General features: G+C 31.1%; 1 protein-coding gene across 2 annotated transcripts in view; it reads left to right on the top strand.

The window, feature by feature from the left end:
* The first annotated feature begins 827 nt into the window (after positions 1 to 827).
* Positions 828 to 17,669, top strand: part of MS3_00005463 (uncharacterized protein) — an 84,058-nt gene continuing 67,216 nt past the window's right edge. For both annotated transcript variants that reach the window (XM_051213535.1, XM_051213534.1), the window contains exons 1-4: positions 828 to 1,253; positions 8,866 to 9,506; positions 11,367 to 11,669; positions 14,208 to 14,399. Coding sequence is in view for 1 of the 2 variants with exons in the window: in XM_051213534.1 (XP_051069523.1) it covers positions 8,888 to 9,506; positions 11,367 to 11,669; positions 14,208 to 14,399 (1,114 nt within the window). In the remaining variant the exon portion in view is untranslated. The remainder of the gene's footprint in view (positions 1,254 to 8,865; positions 9,507 to 11,366; positions 11,670 to 14,207; positions 14,400 to 17,669) is intronic.

Here is a 17,669-nt window from a genome sequence, read left to right on the forward strand (position 1 = left end):
TATCGAATTATAACTGATCACTGACCTAGTGAATTAATATTTACTAAAACTGTATGAAACACATAAATTAAAACATGACAAGTTAGATCTGATTCTATGTTTTGTTTTGCTTTCTAATATGACATTTTCTTAGTAAATAAGAATGATATTATTGTAGTGGATGCGCATTGCTGAGGAGTCCCATACTAGGACGAAACAGCCGTCCAGTGCTTCCAGGTTTTCCATAGTGGTCTAGCTTCAATTGACTCATGATTTCAATCTGTGTATTATTGGTTTGTTAAAAAAAAGATTGTACAAAATTTCTTCAGTTAAATGGAACATCTCATAAGTATCCTTTAAAAATCACATATTGTTATTTATAGAACTGTTGTTTTTATTATTATTATTATTATTATTATCATTGTTATTATTATTTCATGGGTATACTCGTTTGTTTTCATGATTCAATGGTAGAAGAAAATTGGTTGTAAAAATACCAACGAATCCGATTACGTTTAACTATTGATTCTATAGACTAAAAATCTGTCACCAGCGTTATAGACACAAAATCGAAAATTATACATAAATATTCGTAGGTGGTTATCTATAATCGGATTTCCTTTCTATAAGATCTTATAGAAAGGATAAATATATAAACGTATATAAGCCTATATAGGTCTTCTGTGATTTAGCGAGCATCAATTATTCTTTTTATGATAGTTTCTGAACTGACGAGAGATTTATCCTATATATATATATATATATATATATATATATATATATATATATATATATATATATATATATATATATATATATATATATATATATATATATGATAGAAACGTGTCCATAATTGCTAGTTAGGATATGTCTAAACCCTGTCTATCTCACTATTCCGTTTTTCAGGCTAAAATTTAAGACCAACTATGGGGAGGGGAGGAGAAATAGATGAACAAACTAGTATACCTGATTGGTTTTTATTTTGTTGGTGATAAAATATGAACATTTTCTTATTCCCAGAAATGTTGTATCGACCAGTTAAAAATAACTGGAAGTAAATTCATTTTTAGCATACCAGTTACTTTTACTACCGAATAAATATATCTAAAATCAAACTGTTTGTTTATTTGGCGTATGTTTGGAATAATGCAATGTGGAATATTATAATGATGATATCAATCAAGTTGACTTTCAGTGTTGTTAAACTTTGGTATTTGGATGTTGAACAGTCAACAAAATGATTCCTAAATAGCAACTATATACAACTTAAAGTAAGCAATATAGATATACGATTAATTTAACATTCTGTACTCAAAGTTTTTCTGACAAAATGAATAAACTATAATCTACCTAATGAGTAGCGAAGATAGGTTTAATAATAAGTAAAGAATAAAGACATCGCTGGTTTCAGTTTTTTTCTCTCGATAATTAAAATGAGATCGAAGATTTATCCTAGTACTTATTAAATAAATTCTTATGTAACTTGTTATAGATGTATGCATCAAAACTTCTTAAACCGACCATTCAAATACTGAATCAGCATTTGTCTTCAAAGTTTTTATTAAAAAAACAAAGGTTATCATAAACAGATGATTGTAAAGCAAATGTATTTAACATTATTTAGTCAGTAAGCTTATAGATTTATTTAAACTATCAATAACAAAGCATAATAAGAACATATTACTTAGTATTGCTTGCAAGTTGCTTTCATACTGTACATTTGAAGCTGTAATATAGCAAGATGAAATCCAAATGTTTATCGGTATACTGTCAAATAGTTTATGGTAAAATACTTCTTGATCACTACTTTGTGTACGCTTTTTGTTGCTGAACTTACAATCAATCACTAGTTTCCACAATATCGGTGTTAGTGTAAATGAAGTGAATAAATTCAGAAATAAAGATCCATTTCGTATCGATTTGACAATAAATTTATACTTTCACTTATCTGGTTTTTCAGTGAGTTCATTAATTTAAACCTATACGAATGCTCATGTGATTCGTTGATATATTACCTTATTAGGAAAACTGGTAATCATGTGTAATTAAATTAATTAAGATTCTAAATGGTAGGAGCTGTTTAAATATTTATACTACTGCTGTTTTCTTAATAGACAATTATTGGAAACCCAGACGTATGTCTTATTTGAGTTTCCTTTTCTGAGCTGCATGGTTTGATCGTATAACTTTCATTGACATTCTAGACATCATCAGTATAAATTTAGACAAGATTGATCAATTCGACTTTTTCTCAACGTGACTAATAACTCATTTTGTGACCCTTGATTTTCGTTAGTCGTTGTTGATCTTTCACCTGTCATTGTTCGAATGTTTGTTTTGAATACTTTCTTCTCTGAACTAATTTGTGACATAATAGTTGTTCATAATTTTAATAATTAGTTGATAAATTGAGTCGATTCCGATAAATTTATTTAATGCTGGTTGATTGGTTTTGATTGCATTCCTTCTGTTCATGATTTCTCAGGTCAATATATGTTCAGAAATTTTCAAGTGCCTTAATTTAAAATAATGTGCACTTTGCGTTTGACATTTGGCTTGTTTTTATTCAAGCGGTGATGAAGAGGAAGGCTAGTTTTTCAAAGCACTTCATTTCGTTAATGAATTTCAGTTTTCCTCTTTTATTATTTCATTATTTGATTTACTTAGAATTGATTAAAGTGATTTTGATGGATTATACACTACGCTTATTCTAAGAGAGTTTAATAATCATGTAATTTCCGATGTGTCGCAAGTACAAATATGATCCGTTTGTTACAACAAACAGAAATCAAAAATTAAAATAAGAAGATTGTAACGAAAGCAAAATACATAAGGATATTTCTATTCATAAAATGAACACTGTAAATTAAGCTAGGTTTCGACTGTGGTTTATTCTTGGATAGAATGAAGTCGAAATCAACATTTATCTTAGTTTGTTATCACACTCAACAGTACCATTTTTAATAAGAATTTACACAGTATGCTAGTAATTACTTTGAATTATGTAAACAACTTGCTTAGTTATTACAAATTACAAAATGTAGGCTTTATGCAAATTCACATAGTTAACTTTCATAGTTATTTAATTACTGAAACAGTTTGATTAAATCTGCCGTCATACGCACTAGATAAGAAATACAATAAGAATTAAATTTCCCAAAGTAATCAATCTTCTGCATTATTCAACATTTGTACAGGCTTACCAGTAATTCAGATAGACCTGAATTTCTCGGGTTCTATTCCTGAAGTTTCATGGATGCACCTTATTAAGGAGGACGAAATAGACATCCGGTGGTTTCTAATTTCCAATGTTCGTCTATGATCAGTCCGCATTGTTGACCGTTTGTTAGTACCCGATAAACATAATGAATGGTAACTTTGGGATCCTTTTTGGACCAATACTAAACGTATATTTTTATCGTATAATTGTTAAATAACTAAACTATTCATATTCCTCTTATTATAAACTTTATTTTGACCTATGAACCATTATTATACGTTTTACCATTCTTGAATTATGCCCTGTCTATTAGTCACTGCCTCCCTCATTCACAGCCACATCTGGCTAATCCTTGTACAAATGTTGTTTTATATTTTATTAGCACTGTGTGATCTGTCTGATTGGTATATAAACTCAGTATGTTTGAAATATAAGGATTCATATTGCAGAAGCTGAGACTGGTATTCTGAACTTAGCTGGCTGGGTGGAAAGCAGGACTAATCAGGGCTCTAGGCTTCTCGTGCATGCTTTACGCGTCCTTGGTCCGATCGATAATTCACTGCTTCTGATTGGCGGCTTTGGGCTATAACACTGTTAAATATAAGCAGGACTACTAGTCACTTATTTCTGGACGATTGTATATAACAAACGTTTTAGTACATATACTGAAGTTTAGTCGGTCCAATCCACGGAAAATTGTTAAATGCGTAACATGATTAGTTGTACTTCAAATGTGTTCATCTTTACGTTGTCTCACAGTTCAATAAACAACATTATTGGATAATGTGAACTGTTACATAGAGAATTGCTAGTATTTTTCAATACACTGATTTTGACAGAAACATGTATAATATACTGGTAACTGTATATCATTTACATTCACTTGGTCTTGTTCGTTTGTATCTTCCCATTGATGTTTAGGACTGCAACTGATCAGTCGCTTATTGGCATATGTGCATACTGAACGCATTGCCTCGATATTGCCTTAATCCATCTTTGCTTATAAATCATTTAAACAAGAAAGTCTGTCGACATCAAAGGATAGTCAAGTAAACTGTTTTATATTTAATGGATTAATGTGAAAATACCATAAATCTCGTGAATTAAACATTCTTATATAAGTCTATTGACTTGTTGATCAATAAATCTTTTAAGAGTTATTCTATATGAACACATTTAAACCTGATTTACGTAGCTGCATAAAAATGAAAAAAAAACTCATTTATGAAGTGGAAATAAGTTTCTAACTGATAATATTCTTGAACACTTTATTTATAACTTTGTATAATTATGCTTCCTTGTTGTGTTTTTTCCCTTGACTTAATTATACCACTGATAGAGTTAATAACAACGGTATTTGTTTTATGACTACTTCCGAATTAGTGTATAATTTGAGCTTATAAACTCTAGCATAAGCAACGTTTTTCAAAAACATTGAATTTCCGAAAATACAATATTAGCTACACTAAACATTCCTGGAATTAAACCACTGCAGTTTTGGTTACAAAATCATGTGCTCACTGGCTACTAATATTCTAAAAAATTCTCGAGAATCTGCGACTGATTAACTTTGATCACGTTAGATGCAAAACAACCATTATCATCAGTGTTGAATGATATATGGAGAAAATCACAAGACGACTAAATTAGCCGTTTGATGTCAGTTCAGTGGTATAAGTTTGTGTGCAAGATTCAGTTCTTAATTTGTGGTTATATCATAGGTGAACTACACTGAATAGTAAAACGGCTACTTGGCGTTTTCTGGTTCTCAATGGGTGCATATTCGACGTTGGGACTTGACGAAAACTACCTCTGCAAACCCTTTATACTAACAATAATCAGTATTTAATAAATAAATATATGATTAAAGAAGGTGATTATAGGCAGATATCTAGTAAAACAGTTGAATCCGATAGTCTCAATGAAACAACAATGACATAATCGATCTAAGTGAATAATTTTCCGAATGGAATGAGGGGCGAGCATACTACTTAAGTAGCCATCCGCATGAGCTAGTTGTTTTTATACTGCATTAAACAGTAAGCTAATGAATTATCAATAGTGACAACTACTTTGTTTCAGACATTTTTGAATTTGACTATTGATCAATAAAAATAAAACCTATAAAGTTGACGTATCGTGACATACTTTAGATCTATTTTGGGTATGACCATAAACTTTTATCTGTTCATCAGTATTATTCTTTCTTCGAGGATCTGTGTAATTGATATCACTTTCAAGAGATAACTTATGAAACAGCATATTTGGTTAACATTATTATGATTTACTACAGTCTTAAATACGTGTACATGCTAAATGATTATTTCACTTATCTATCAACATATTTGAAATGAAACGATCAATTACGTAACGTCTGAAGGAAAATATAAATCTATTTGAATCCTATTATAAATTCTTGTATTCTGATTATCTTTATCTTCGGCTAGTCCCATTTTAAGCTATTGAGGAAAATTTCCTTAAGAAATTTCGAATACTTATTGACTTATTTTAATAAGATTGTTAAAGACCATTTTCAAAAAGCTTTTGGCTCAGCTATTTGTGACTCATTTATATTTAAAATGCAAGAATCGTTTTGCTACTTTATAGTGGTTATTTCACTGTTTTCGAAAAAAACAAAATTTGAAATGAGATACTCAAGGAAAATATTCTAGTTAACACTTCATAATGAACATGTTCTTCTCAGTGTACAAATAACACAAGCGCACATAGAAATACGTATGCATTACGTAGTGTGTTTCAAGTTAATTCCGCATAGTACTATGGTACTGTATACACATATTCTCCAGTGTCAACTCCCATACTCTTTTCAAATGCTCTTTTCCACCCGAATAGTCACCAGGCTCCCTTAATTGTTGAACGGGATTACAAGTTTTAAAATATGGAGATTCAAATTGTAATAAATTTCAAAATATTACTTAACAGTAAATTGGTTATTGACAGTCAGGTTTATAGAGTCATTTATTTTCTGTATCTACCATAGAAACGATTAAACAGATTAGCAATTTGAAACAATCCCCTTTCTTTCATATTTCATATTATAATGTATTTTATGATTAAGAGAAACATGTTTTGTTCTAAGTCGATTGTTAAAACAATAAAAAAAATGGATTAATTATGTTCTAAGATGTGTTTAACAAGTCATTAATATGATAACAACATATGTACATAACTGTTTTTTCATTAAAAATAATTAACAAAACAAGATTAAACATTAGATGAGTATAAACAAGGAAATAAGTCTTACTAACTAATTACATGATAATATTGGCAATAATAATGATAATATAGTAATGCCATATATGTGTTATCCCAATAAGTAGAATTTTGAATGACTGATATTTTACAACTTAATTTTATAATCGCCTCCACAGTGTAAATAAGCATATAACCGAAATTAAATTGACAAAAGTTTACATGTTAAGGAATAATATGACAGACTATACAGTTTAATGAAAGTCGGTATAGGTCTGATTATGTTAATGTCGTATTAGTTTTGGTCGAGAAGATTCTGTGTGAGATATCACAATGAGCACTTGTGTGTATATTGGTATGCATGAAATGTATAGAATTTGTAGTGTGAAAGAGTAGGGTTGTGGAAAATTCATAAAATTAAATGTACTCTATTGAATAAACGACAGAAGTTGGTCAGAATCAAATGCTTACAATATTGGAATGCCTGAATGAAATCTCGAATCATGCTAAGAAACACCTGAGCTTCACAAAATGAGCTCCTACTAATCCTGTAGCACTGGCAAATCTACAAATCAAATTGGTAAAAGCAATATATGCTATTTCTAACAACCACTAAAGCGATATCAAAAATATTAAAATATTTCGGAATAGTGTTGTCTAATTGTAAAAGGAAGTATATGAAGCGTTATATACAACGGTAAATTTCTCTGTCCTCAGTAAGAAAGAAAATTTGACCATCCATCCAACTTCTATCGTTTATTCAATGGACCACATTTAATTCCACTAATTTTCCACATCACCAATACAAGGGCGTACAAATTTCAACTCCACTCTTTCACACTACAAATTCTATACATTTCATGCATACCAATATACACACAAGTGCTTATTGTGATATCCCACACAGAATCTTCTCGACCAAAACTAATACGACATTAACATAATCAGACCTATACCGACTTTCATTAAACTGTATAGTCTGTCATATTATTCCTTAACATGTAAACTTTTGTCAATTTAATTTCGGTTATATGCTTATTTACACTGTGGAGGCGATTATAAAATTAAGTTGTAAAATATCAGTCATTCAAAATTCTACTTATTAAAATAACACATGCCTATTATTATCTTATTAATTAACATTCTACTCAATAGTCAGTTTATCTGAAATTTTCAGGCTCAGACGTGATAATAAAATTCTTATAATAGTTCGATAAACACGTATATAATTACTTATTATTCAATTAAGTAATTTTAGTTATATTCAGTAAGAAGTTTCATTTTATAATTCACTAAGCGTTTGGATTAGTTCCGCTTCGAACATATGTATTATGTCTAGATAACGTGATTAATTTACTGCAATTTATCTTCATTTTGGCGTGATTATATGGTTTTATAAATGCCAATCAGAACATATCATATTTCATTCTATAGTATTTGATTTGTTTTAGCTCTATGAGTTTGTTTATATCTTTCTTATGCAAATATCTATAACACAAATAATGTAATTGACGCTTGATGAATCAAATATGAAAATGTGCTATATTTAACATGTTTTTTAATGAAGTAAAATCTGTAGACAATACTTCCTGTAGTCATTTTTCATGAACAAGATTAATTCAATATTAGAAATTGTTCATCGCTGATAATTGTTACAAATAAAGTAAATAATTTATATTTTTGTTATTCTGATGCGATAGGTAATTTATTTTATTCTTCAAACAACGAATCACAGATGATTTACTTGAAGATCGAATTTCAATTTATCAATTAGTTGATCTTTAAGTCATTTATCTATTAATGTAGACCAAAAACAATGACAATCACTACTAAAAGTCGAATCTGTATACGCAAACAAGTAACTTGAGCAAAAACTTAATAATTATTTTGATCAAGTCACTGTACATTAGAAATATTAATTCAGTTTGCTTGATTCTATTAATTTTGATAAACATCTTAATAGTATTCAACTAAAATAGTACTTAAATGTTAAAACTCATTTACTTTCGTAGAAACCAGTATTATTGGTTTGTTAGAATTTAATCTATGCACTAAAATCGATTTTGTTGTGTTTCCATTTGTAATATATGTTCAATATAGTTAAAATAAAAATAAGTCATGAGATCATTCATCCACTCCTGCATTAGAAAGACATAAGTTAATGGGTTCGATTCCCGAATATAGAAATCCTGATTTCAACCTGTGAAAAAATACAATTATTTAGCCTTAATACCTTCGACATATATGTCACATATATCCAAATGTTAAACTGTAGTAATAAATCACTAAATTTAATGAGTTGAGTTTTAATTAGTGATTAAATAATCGTATGTTTAAGTAGCTGGCAGACTTTACGGCTCAAAGTAAGATTTTGGGACCATTAACTAAACAGTCACTGATATTTAACGTCAGCTAGTTTTATTGATGCCTTTTATAATAATTTTTTATAGGTCAAGTGAGGTTTATCCAAATATGCATCATTCACACCTCAACTCAGCGATGACTCATGCACATCAAAGGCTTTCACAACAAAACTCAATTCCTGGATACATGAAACATCGTCATCGCAGAGAACAATCTTCTGAATCTGTGACATCAACGAGTCGAGATTTTAGTACAAGTCGAGGTATGAATCGCGAGGTTGACTATCCTCAGAAACAGCTCACAAGAAAACCGCGACCAGTAAGCTCACATACCCTTAAAGAAAAATATGCTTCCCAAACTAGAAGACATTCAAATTCACGTCATTATCCATATACTAACTTACATGACATGAATGAAGATAAAAGAAAACGAATAACAGATAAAGAACAATTGTATTCTGGTAAAAGATTTTCAGAGATGCAATGCACCAATGATTCATCTGGTTCAACTTCGAATCCAAATAGAAAGGAATTCAACAATCACAGACATTTTCGCCATTTACCAATTAATACAGAGGATGCTTATTTGTATAGATGTGAACAAATGCAAAATGCGTTACAGCATTTAAATCAAAAAAGAGATATGTACAATAATAGACAAATGCAGTCAATGAACTCAACATATTCTCAACCTAAGAAGTCTAATCTAGATGAAATTGTTGGTCTCGGTATGTTTATAACTAAGTATAAAACATAATGAACATAGTGTTTTTTTGTGACAGCTACTGGTTATTATGTATATACATCACAGAAAAACGTGAAATACGTTCCAACTCCTTTTAAGTTGTCATTTGCCATTTTTGTCAGTAGTTATCTAGCGGACGTCTAATTATCTAGACAGCTACCTCAAAATCACTGATTTCATAACCACAACCATGTTAAATTTAAACTATTTTGATATTTTAATCATAAACTCTATATACCTATCACTGTCTAGTTGTTACTACTGAGGTATTTTACTTTACATTGATTATAAAATGAGCACTTAAAGTTATTTTCGCTTTAATATTATTCTTCCTTAACGTAAGACGAGCTTACACAATCTAATTTAAGTACTACTATAAAAGCCAACTTTAACAACCTTCAACTAAGTACAAAATATACATAATTTAAAACAATTAACCCCTTTTGATAATGCAATAGAAGGACGAAAGCTATTGCGAATGCATGATGTGGGTCGCACTAACATATCCTACATGTCTGATAGACTTCGTCTTTTCACCACATCAACTGAACTCATTTATTATTCCGTGTGTGACTGCCTTGAAATATGGATTAAAAAAACTACTTTAGTGTTATATGTCATACATAATAACAAGAGTACATCTGAAAGCCCGACGATATTCCTTATAAAGACGTGTTGTTGTTTATGTTTACAAATTATTACCATTATTGTTAGTAGTAGTAGTAGTAGGAGGAGGAGGAGGAGGAGGAGGAAGAAGAAGAAGAGGAGGTGGAGTCGTTGTTGTTGTAGGAGTATTAGGAGTATAGATAGTGAAAGGGCAGTTATTCTTTCGTTAAACATGAAGAAATGTTTAATAAAATGGTAAGTAATTTAGTCACTTTTGAATTTTAGATATTTAAAGCTTATTAGCTTTGAAGTATAAACCGTTGTGATTAATTCTACTGAGATAATTAATTTACTTTAATGCTATTGGTTATTGTACTGAAGTGTAAACAAAACAGTCACATATAATGAGCTTTGAGATCTTCTGTCTCTATATTGTAGCTAGCAATGGATTGTGTACGGAAAATGTGCTGAAATAACTTTATGACACTTTATCATGTATATTCATATCTAACAGTTTAGTTATTGTTCATTATCTAGTAAACTATGAAATGGTTTAATAGATATTGATAAGAAATTCACTAAACATAATGAGAGGCTAAATTTCTCTGCAACCTAAGACATCGTTGTAGTTAATCGTTAATTCTCGTCTCCTTTGTTATGTCGAGGAGGAAATTGATAATTCTGTGAACAGGTTTTGGATTGAATGAATAGAATTACTGGTCGACAGATGAAAATAAATACAATAGTTTGGTGGAATGATGACTGTTTGCAATACGGGGTTACCACTGAATGAACTGATATCAAAGGCAAAACTACTAGCCAGAGAAATATACTTTCTTTTTTATAAAATAACATCGTTGTATATGAATTACCAAACAAAGGAATAAATATTCATAAAAATCTGGTTGGTGAATGACTTAAAAATACGGATTTCGTAAGTCATGCAATTAAAAGTAAATTAACACCTGACCCCTGACCATCTGACTTCATTCTTGCTTATCATATAAACTGGTTACATTGTGTAGACTACAGGTACTTTGACAGTTAATTACCAAGATAATAATTTTTTTTTTAATTAGCAGAAGAAAGATTTTTCTAAGTGCATCCCAAAACAAATGACTCTTTTAATATCATAGGTTAAGTCAATACCTTCAGATAATTTAAACAACTATCACCTTGTTTTGTTATGTCATATACAATATATTTCGTATGTTGTTATCCTTTATTTTTGATTTAGCTGCAAACGACTGTCATTTGTTCAGTTATCATCCTTATGGATTCAATGGTATGACTGAACCACCTACTGATTGGAACTCAACTAAATCTCAAATGTTTCCGTCATACAACACAAACACCATAGGGGGTAACAAGCATAATGGACAACACTGTCAGTTTGGATTAAATACACTTGAAAGTTTCCAACAAGGTTGTTTAACTTCTCTAGCCAGTATGTTATTGTGCCCTCATACAATTCTACCCATAATGGTTGGATTGTTTAGTAATTTTGGATCATCTACTGATTATGTACAAAAGTTAGGCGGTGAGTTGATTATCTTAATATCTGTATGTTCATAAGCATTTTGAGTGGTTTCACTCAATTTGGTAAACATATTGTTAATAGCTAGGAGATAGATTTAAAAAATTTTTATTCATTATTGATGACAGTAAAATGTTTGATTATTTCGAAAACCTTAGCGGTTTTGATAATTGAAGTTTTTATAAATTTTCATAACGTAGGTTATAAACAGTTAAAAGTAGATTGGTTAAGCAAAAAGCTGAGTTTATACATTAAGTAAGAGTACAAATTTCTGAGAAATTCTAAATGAAGAATAATCAATCATCCATTGCCCCCTATTTTGATTTAATGGTTCTAAAACTTATGTCAAGTGTATGATTAAAGAAATTCAACCTCAAACCATACGATGTCTATTATCCATTAATTATCTTAATGATGTAATGGCTGTGTTATGATACGTATACATTCAAAATATACTCATCTTACTGCTATAACTATTGATGCGTGAATTCTTATAAATATATGAATAGACCAATTGTTCATATCATATTTAATGTTATGATCAACAAAATCTATCCAGTGTACATCCAATTTTTTTTTCTTTTATTAATTTAATGAGTTTATAAGTTAAGTGAATATAATATGCCAATCGATTTGTCGTCAAAGACAACATAAGTATTCTGGCAAGCATCTTTTAGAATAGTGGATAAAACAACAATTGCAGACTAAATGTTTAGTATGTAACTTCAGTATCAGTCAAAATCATTTACGTTTCTGTCCTATTTTGGAATGCTTAAAATTTATAAGTAAAAAAAAATCGAGACAAATAATTTTTAGTTCACTATTGTAATGGTTGTTTGAATCTTCCCACTGATATTTAGGACTGCAATTGATCCATCTCTTAAAACTATAGGTTCATTCCGTGAGTACTGACTCGATATTGCGCTAAATCTTAAGCAATATAAGCAGAGATGAATGATGGTTAAAAGAGGAATCCAGAAGGCACGTTTCGTTCTACTTGAGATTCGTCAAATGGATGTAACGGCATCCCACAATTGATGTTTACTCCACAGCTCGAACACAGTACTATTTGTAGGTATCATTACCAAGGTTGGATTTGATAATTTCGAATAAACTGAGGACTGGATAGATTGTTATAAATATATAATATGGTTATAATATCCCAATTAGTATAAAAATTAGATTTTCTGAGGATTCGTGACTTAGTGTAAGCCACTTCTTCAGGTAATATTTGTTTATTTATTCGCTGAAGAAGTAGCTTACAATAAGTCACGAAACTTCAGGAAATCTGATTTTTCTACTCATTGCGATATTACAAATACATTATTCATTTATAGAACTGTTCGCTTTAAATTCTAACGCTTTTTCCACTTAGCTACTGAGTCCAGATAGCGACTAGCTTGTGCAATGTGGCGAAGTTTCAATTTGTTTTAATACTGCTTGATTGAATCTTCCGATTGACGTGCAGGACTGTAATTGTTCAATCTTTTATTCAAACGAACAGTACAAAATGAATTAAATCTTCACCCGATTACACAAACTAGCGGATATCTGGACTTAGTACCTAAGTGGAAATCGTAATGGCATTTGAAGTGGACAGCAACATGTTCGAGTCCTGGAGTGAACATCAAGTGGGGGATGCAAGTACATCCAACTGACGAATCGCAGGTAGTTACCACTACTGGTTACCATCCATCTCTGCATATAACTTTAAGTTGAAATTCTACACAGTACTGAAAAATAAACTACGTTGTTCATATGTATGTCTAATAACCAGTCTGCTAAGCGATATGTTTTGACTATTTAGATTCAATATTGACTGAGATCATAAAATATTATCAATTTATATTGTTTTTATGCATGACTATTTATGCATTTTCTGAAGATGAATTCAAATGGAAAAAATTAATTCTGCTTAAATGATTTTATAAATTCAATGATCTATCATATTTTGTTCTAATCTACATAAAATGTGCACCAGGAATAATCAGAAAAAAAGGATATGTAGTAAATACTTGATAAGTCTTGCGGATTGAACGCTATATTCGTCTCCTAAGCTATTCTGTAACCCCCAAGCTAGAACTATACAGTGACCTGAACACGAGAGAGAAGACTCAAAGTATGCAAGAAGTAGTTTACTCCAAGGTTCATTTTAATACAGAAAATACAGAGTTTTTATAATATTTTAAATGTCCCTGGGTTGCTAGAAGATTCTGGAATGCTACTAAACATAGTAGCAGTGTAGCAGCCAGCCAATCAGAGCCTCTGCATGTGACGCTTCGCTTCCTTGATATTTTTGGCTAAGACTTCAAGTGAACGCTAATTGAATGAAACGCTTCTTAGTGTTTCCTGATGCTTGCTTGTCATTTGCAAGCAATCCTCTCGATCACCCCAACAATACTACTAATAAGTAAACTTATTCCTTAGAGAAAAGTAGATTCTTCTCGTAAATTTTATAAAATTACCAAATTCTGCAAAATGATCACGTGATTTTGAAAGTTTCATCTTTTCTTTTTCTTTTCATCTTAATTTATATTTCAGAGGAATTAGTTTATTTAAAACAATCAAATCCATATTATTATGATCAAGCACAAATTGGATTTGAATTTTGGCCAGGAATTCTACCACTTATAATTGTTAGTATATTAGGATATATATTAGGCTTATCATTGGGATGGCAATTAGGTTTTGCAGTAGCTGTTACAGCCACATTATTATACGCATTATTTTTTGGTAAGTTTCAAATTAATGAATATTTTAGTATTTAACCATTACGAATCTACAAAAAATAAAGTTTTTCTGATTAAGTGTATAAGAATCGAATATTGATAAAAAGAAAACAACGTGATACTGATTGAAGTACGGAATTGACATTATATACATAACATCTGTGTATAGCAGCAGTCTCTGCATCAGTAGGCCTCAACATACACAAGGCGAAATCCAAGGTCCTCAAATACAACACGGAGAACAGCAATCCAATCACTCTTGATGGCGAAACTCTGGAAGATGTAGAATCCTTCACATACCTGGGAAGCATCATCGATGAACAAGTAGGCTCAGATGCAGACGAAAAGGCAAGGATTGGCAAAGCAAGGGACAAATTCCTACAATTGAAGAACATATGGAACTCAAAACAACTTTCAACCAATATCAAAATCAGAATCTTCAATACGAACGTCAAGGCAGTCAGTTCTACAGTACGGAGCTGAAACGTGGAGAACTACTACAACCACCATCAAGAAGCTACAAGTATTTATAAATAGTTGTCTATGCAAGATACCCAACATCCATTGGCCGGATACATCCAGCAACAGCCTTCTCTGGTAGAGAACCAACCAGCTTCCAGCTGAAGAGTAAATTAGGAAAAGACGGTGAAAATGGATAGGACATACATTACGCAAATCATCAAACTGCATCACGAGGCAAGCCCCAACTTGGAATCCTGAAGGAAGGCGGAAAAGAGGAAGGCCAAAGAACACATTACGTCGGGAAATAGAAGCAAATATGAAAAGGATGAATAACAACTGGAGAGGATTGTTGAGGACAGGGTTGGATGGCGAATGCTGGTGAGCGGCCTATGTTCCTTCACGAGGATTAACAGGCGTAAGTAAGTAAGTAGGTACATAACATCTGTAGTGTACTCAAGAACTGATAAGAATGATATTTTAAAATGTTGCTTTTATTATTTCATTATAAAATAATAGCTTGGCAAAATAAACAATTTTTGTAATGAAAAAACATTCAGTTTAATGATTATAAAAATATAAGAATAATTTTCAATAAGATATGTGAGACATACAAGTAGTTGTTAAATGTATTTGATGTGTTTGTAACTTGTAAGAGTTTTACTTAGAATGCATTGAAAGGTATTCATATGATGATTCATTCCTTCTATTATATACAGTTTAATAGATTTACAATATAAGGATTATGATTAAGTTATAAATCAGATAGAAATTTTCTTCAATAATACTAGACCATAGTTAAAATAAGTGGATGCGCACTGTTGATGAGTCCCACAATAGGACGAAATGGCCGTCCAGTGCTCCCAGGTTTTCCATGGTGGCCTAGCTTCAACTGACTCATGATCTTAACCATTGAAATTACTATAATATCCAAAAAACCCATCTGAAATTGAAAAAAATCGTTTAGATTTCAACAGTTTTTATCCCAACGTTGTAACTTGTATTGTAATTTATTTTAAGTGATGTCTTTTATCCATAAATAATAAGGTTCGCACATAATAATGAAAAAGCAACTTTAATTCCAATTAAATACCTAAGTTTCAACAGCTAATTTTATTCTTGTAAAAACACTGTTCTTTACAAAATGTGCACGTATTCAACTGAAGAAATTATTTTTTGAATAGATAGTCTACTTTAAAGATATTACACTGTACCATGCACGGAAAAAGACAAAATATATGAAGGAAAATTATCTTCTGTAATTAAATAAGGAAATGTTAATATCATGTAATGTACTTTTGATATAATTCTTGAACGTGTCACAAATTTTCTGAACTAAAATTAATTGATGTTGATAAGTGACGAGACTATAATTTATGGACGAGTCAATCAGAAGCGTTTGAGAGATTTCGAGGTCACGAAGCTAATCCCAGTACCCGATGCTCACGTACGATCGGTTTATATAGGATTTTAGAGAAGACATTATAAATGAGTGGCTACAACAAATGGGATTACTAGGAAGTTCTGTTGTGTGTATGCTGCTGATGTTGACAGATATATCATCAGTAGAAAGTGAAATGCCTAATGTCAGAAGGTTAAGAAGATTGAAGAAAAGAGAACGAAAACAGAGGATTATTGGTATGAAAACGAAGGAACAATGAAGTCTGAGACGATTGATTGACACTTTGCAGATGAATTTTTTAGTGTACGGTTCTCAAATTTTACTAAGAGATTCTGTAATTTTGTGTTTAAATACATTCGATTGTTCCCACTTGTGTTCTCGTTTACTACAGTTCCTTTATTTGTGACTGTGGTGATCAAATGAGTTGTGGGCTACCGTGATGATGTCTTTCGACGTAATATATGTGGGAGGAAGAAGTCTGCTAGAAGAGGAACCTTGTTCGCTAGATCTATATTGAGACTAAGGCAAATTATGATAATTGTTGCGAACCGGGTAATAAAAGTACTAGTAACAGTGACTGCAACATATACAGATGTTACTGAAGCTTCGACTGTTCACTGTTATGAGTATCGTACAGATATATGCGCAGTGAAAATGACAAGCTTACATGAGTCGCTTGGGAGAGTTGGGAGTGAAACAGTCGTCAAAAGACGAAAATTGAAAAGACGACGTAGTGTTAAGGAAGGCTGTGAAAGTAGTACTTCCATAAATGTACCTCCTTGGAATATACGACAGCTTATCTCAAAAGAGACACTTCTGACTGGTTAGAAACCTTTAGGTTACAACGTCAATACCAATTATACGGGAATATGTTCAGCCGGGTACTACAGTATATACGGGTGATTAGGGAGTGTGTCGATGCCTACATTAATTTGATTAAGTGCATGGTGTTGTGGTCCACAAGTGGCATTTTGTGGACCCAACAACTGGAGTGCACATAGACAATATTGAAGCTATGTGGTCGAGGCTGAACGAGTTTTTTCCATCTCATCATGTCTCCATAAGTCAGCTGTTACGGAGTCATATGGATGTGTTCCTCTATCGTATGCATTAAGATTTTAGAATCTCCGAACCTTTTTCTAACCTTGAAAACTTTTAAACCATTTAAAAGAAGTGTATCCACTCTAATTCCTTGGTTTTGTATAATATATTTTTACTCTATACTCTATCTTCTGAAGGTCGTCCATAATTTATAGTCTTCCCATAACCTTTTATGTTTCTTAGTAAATTCAATCAAACATATTTAAACCGTTCAAAAAGCTTATAAGTAAACGTTTTTGACATTATAAAAGTTATAGTTGTCTACGTTTCAAATACAGAGTTGTATGCAAAACAGTTTGTTACATTTATTAT

The sequence above is a fragment of the Schistosoma haematobium genome, chromosome 3 (assembly GCF_000699445.3).
Source record: "Schistosoma haematobium chromosome 3, whole genome shotgun sequence".
NCBI classification, from domain to species: Eukaryota; Metazoa; Platyhelminthes; class Trematoda; order Strigeidida; family Schistosomatidae; genus Schistosoma; species Schistosoma haematobium.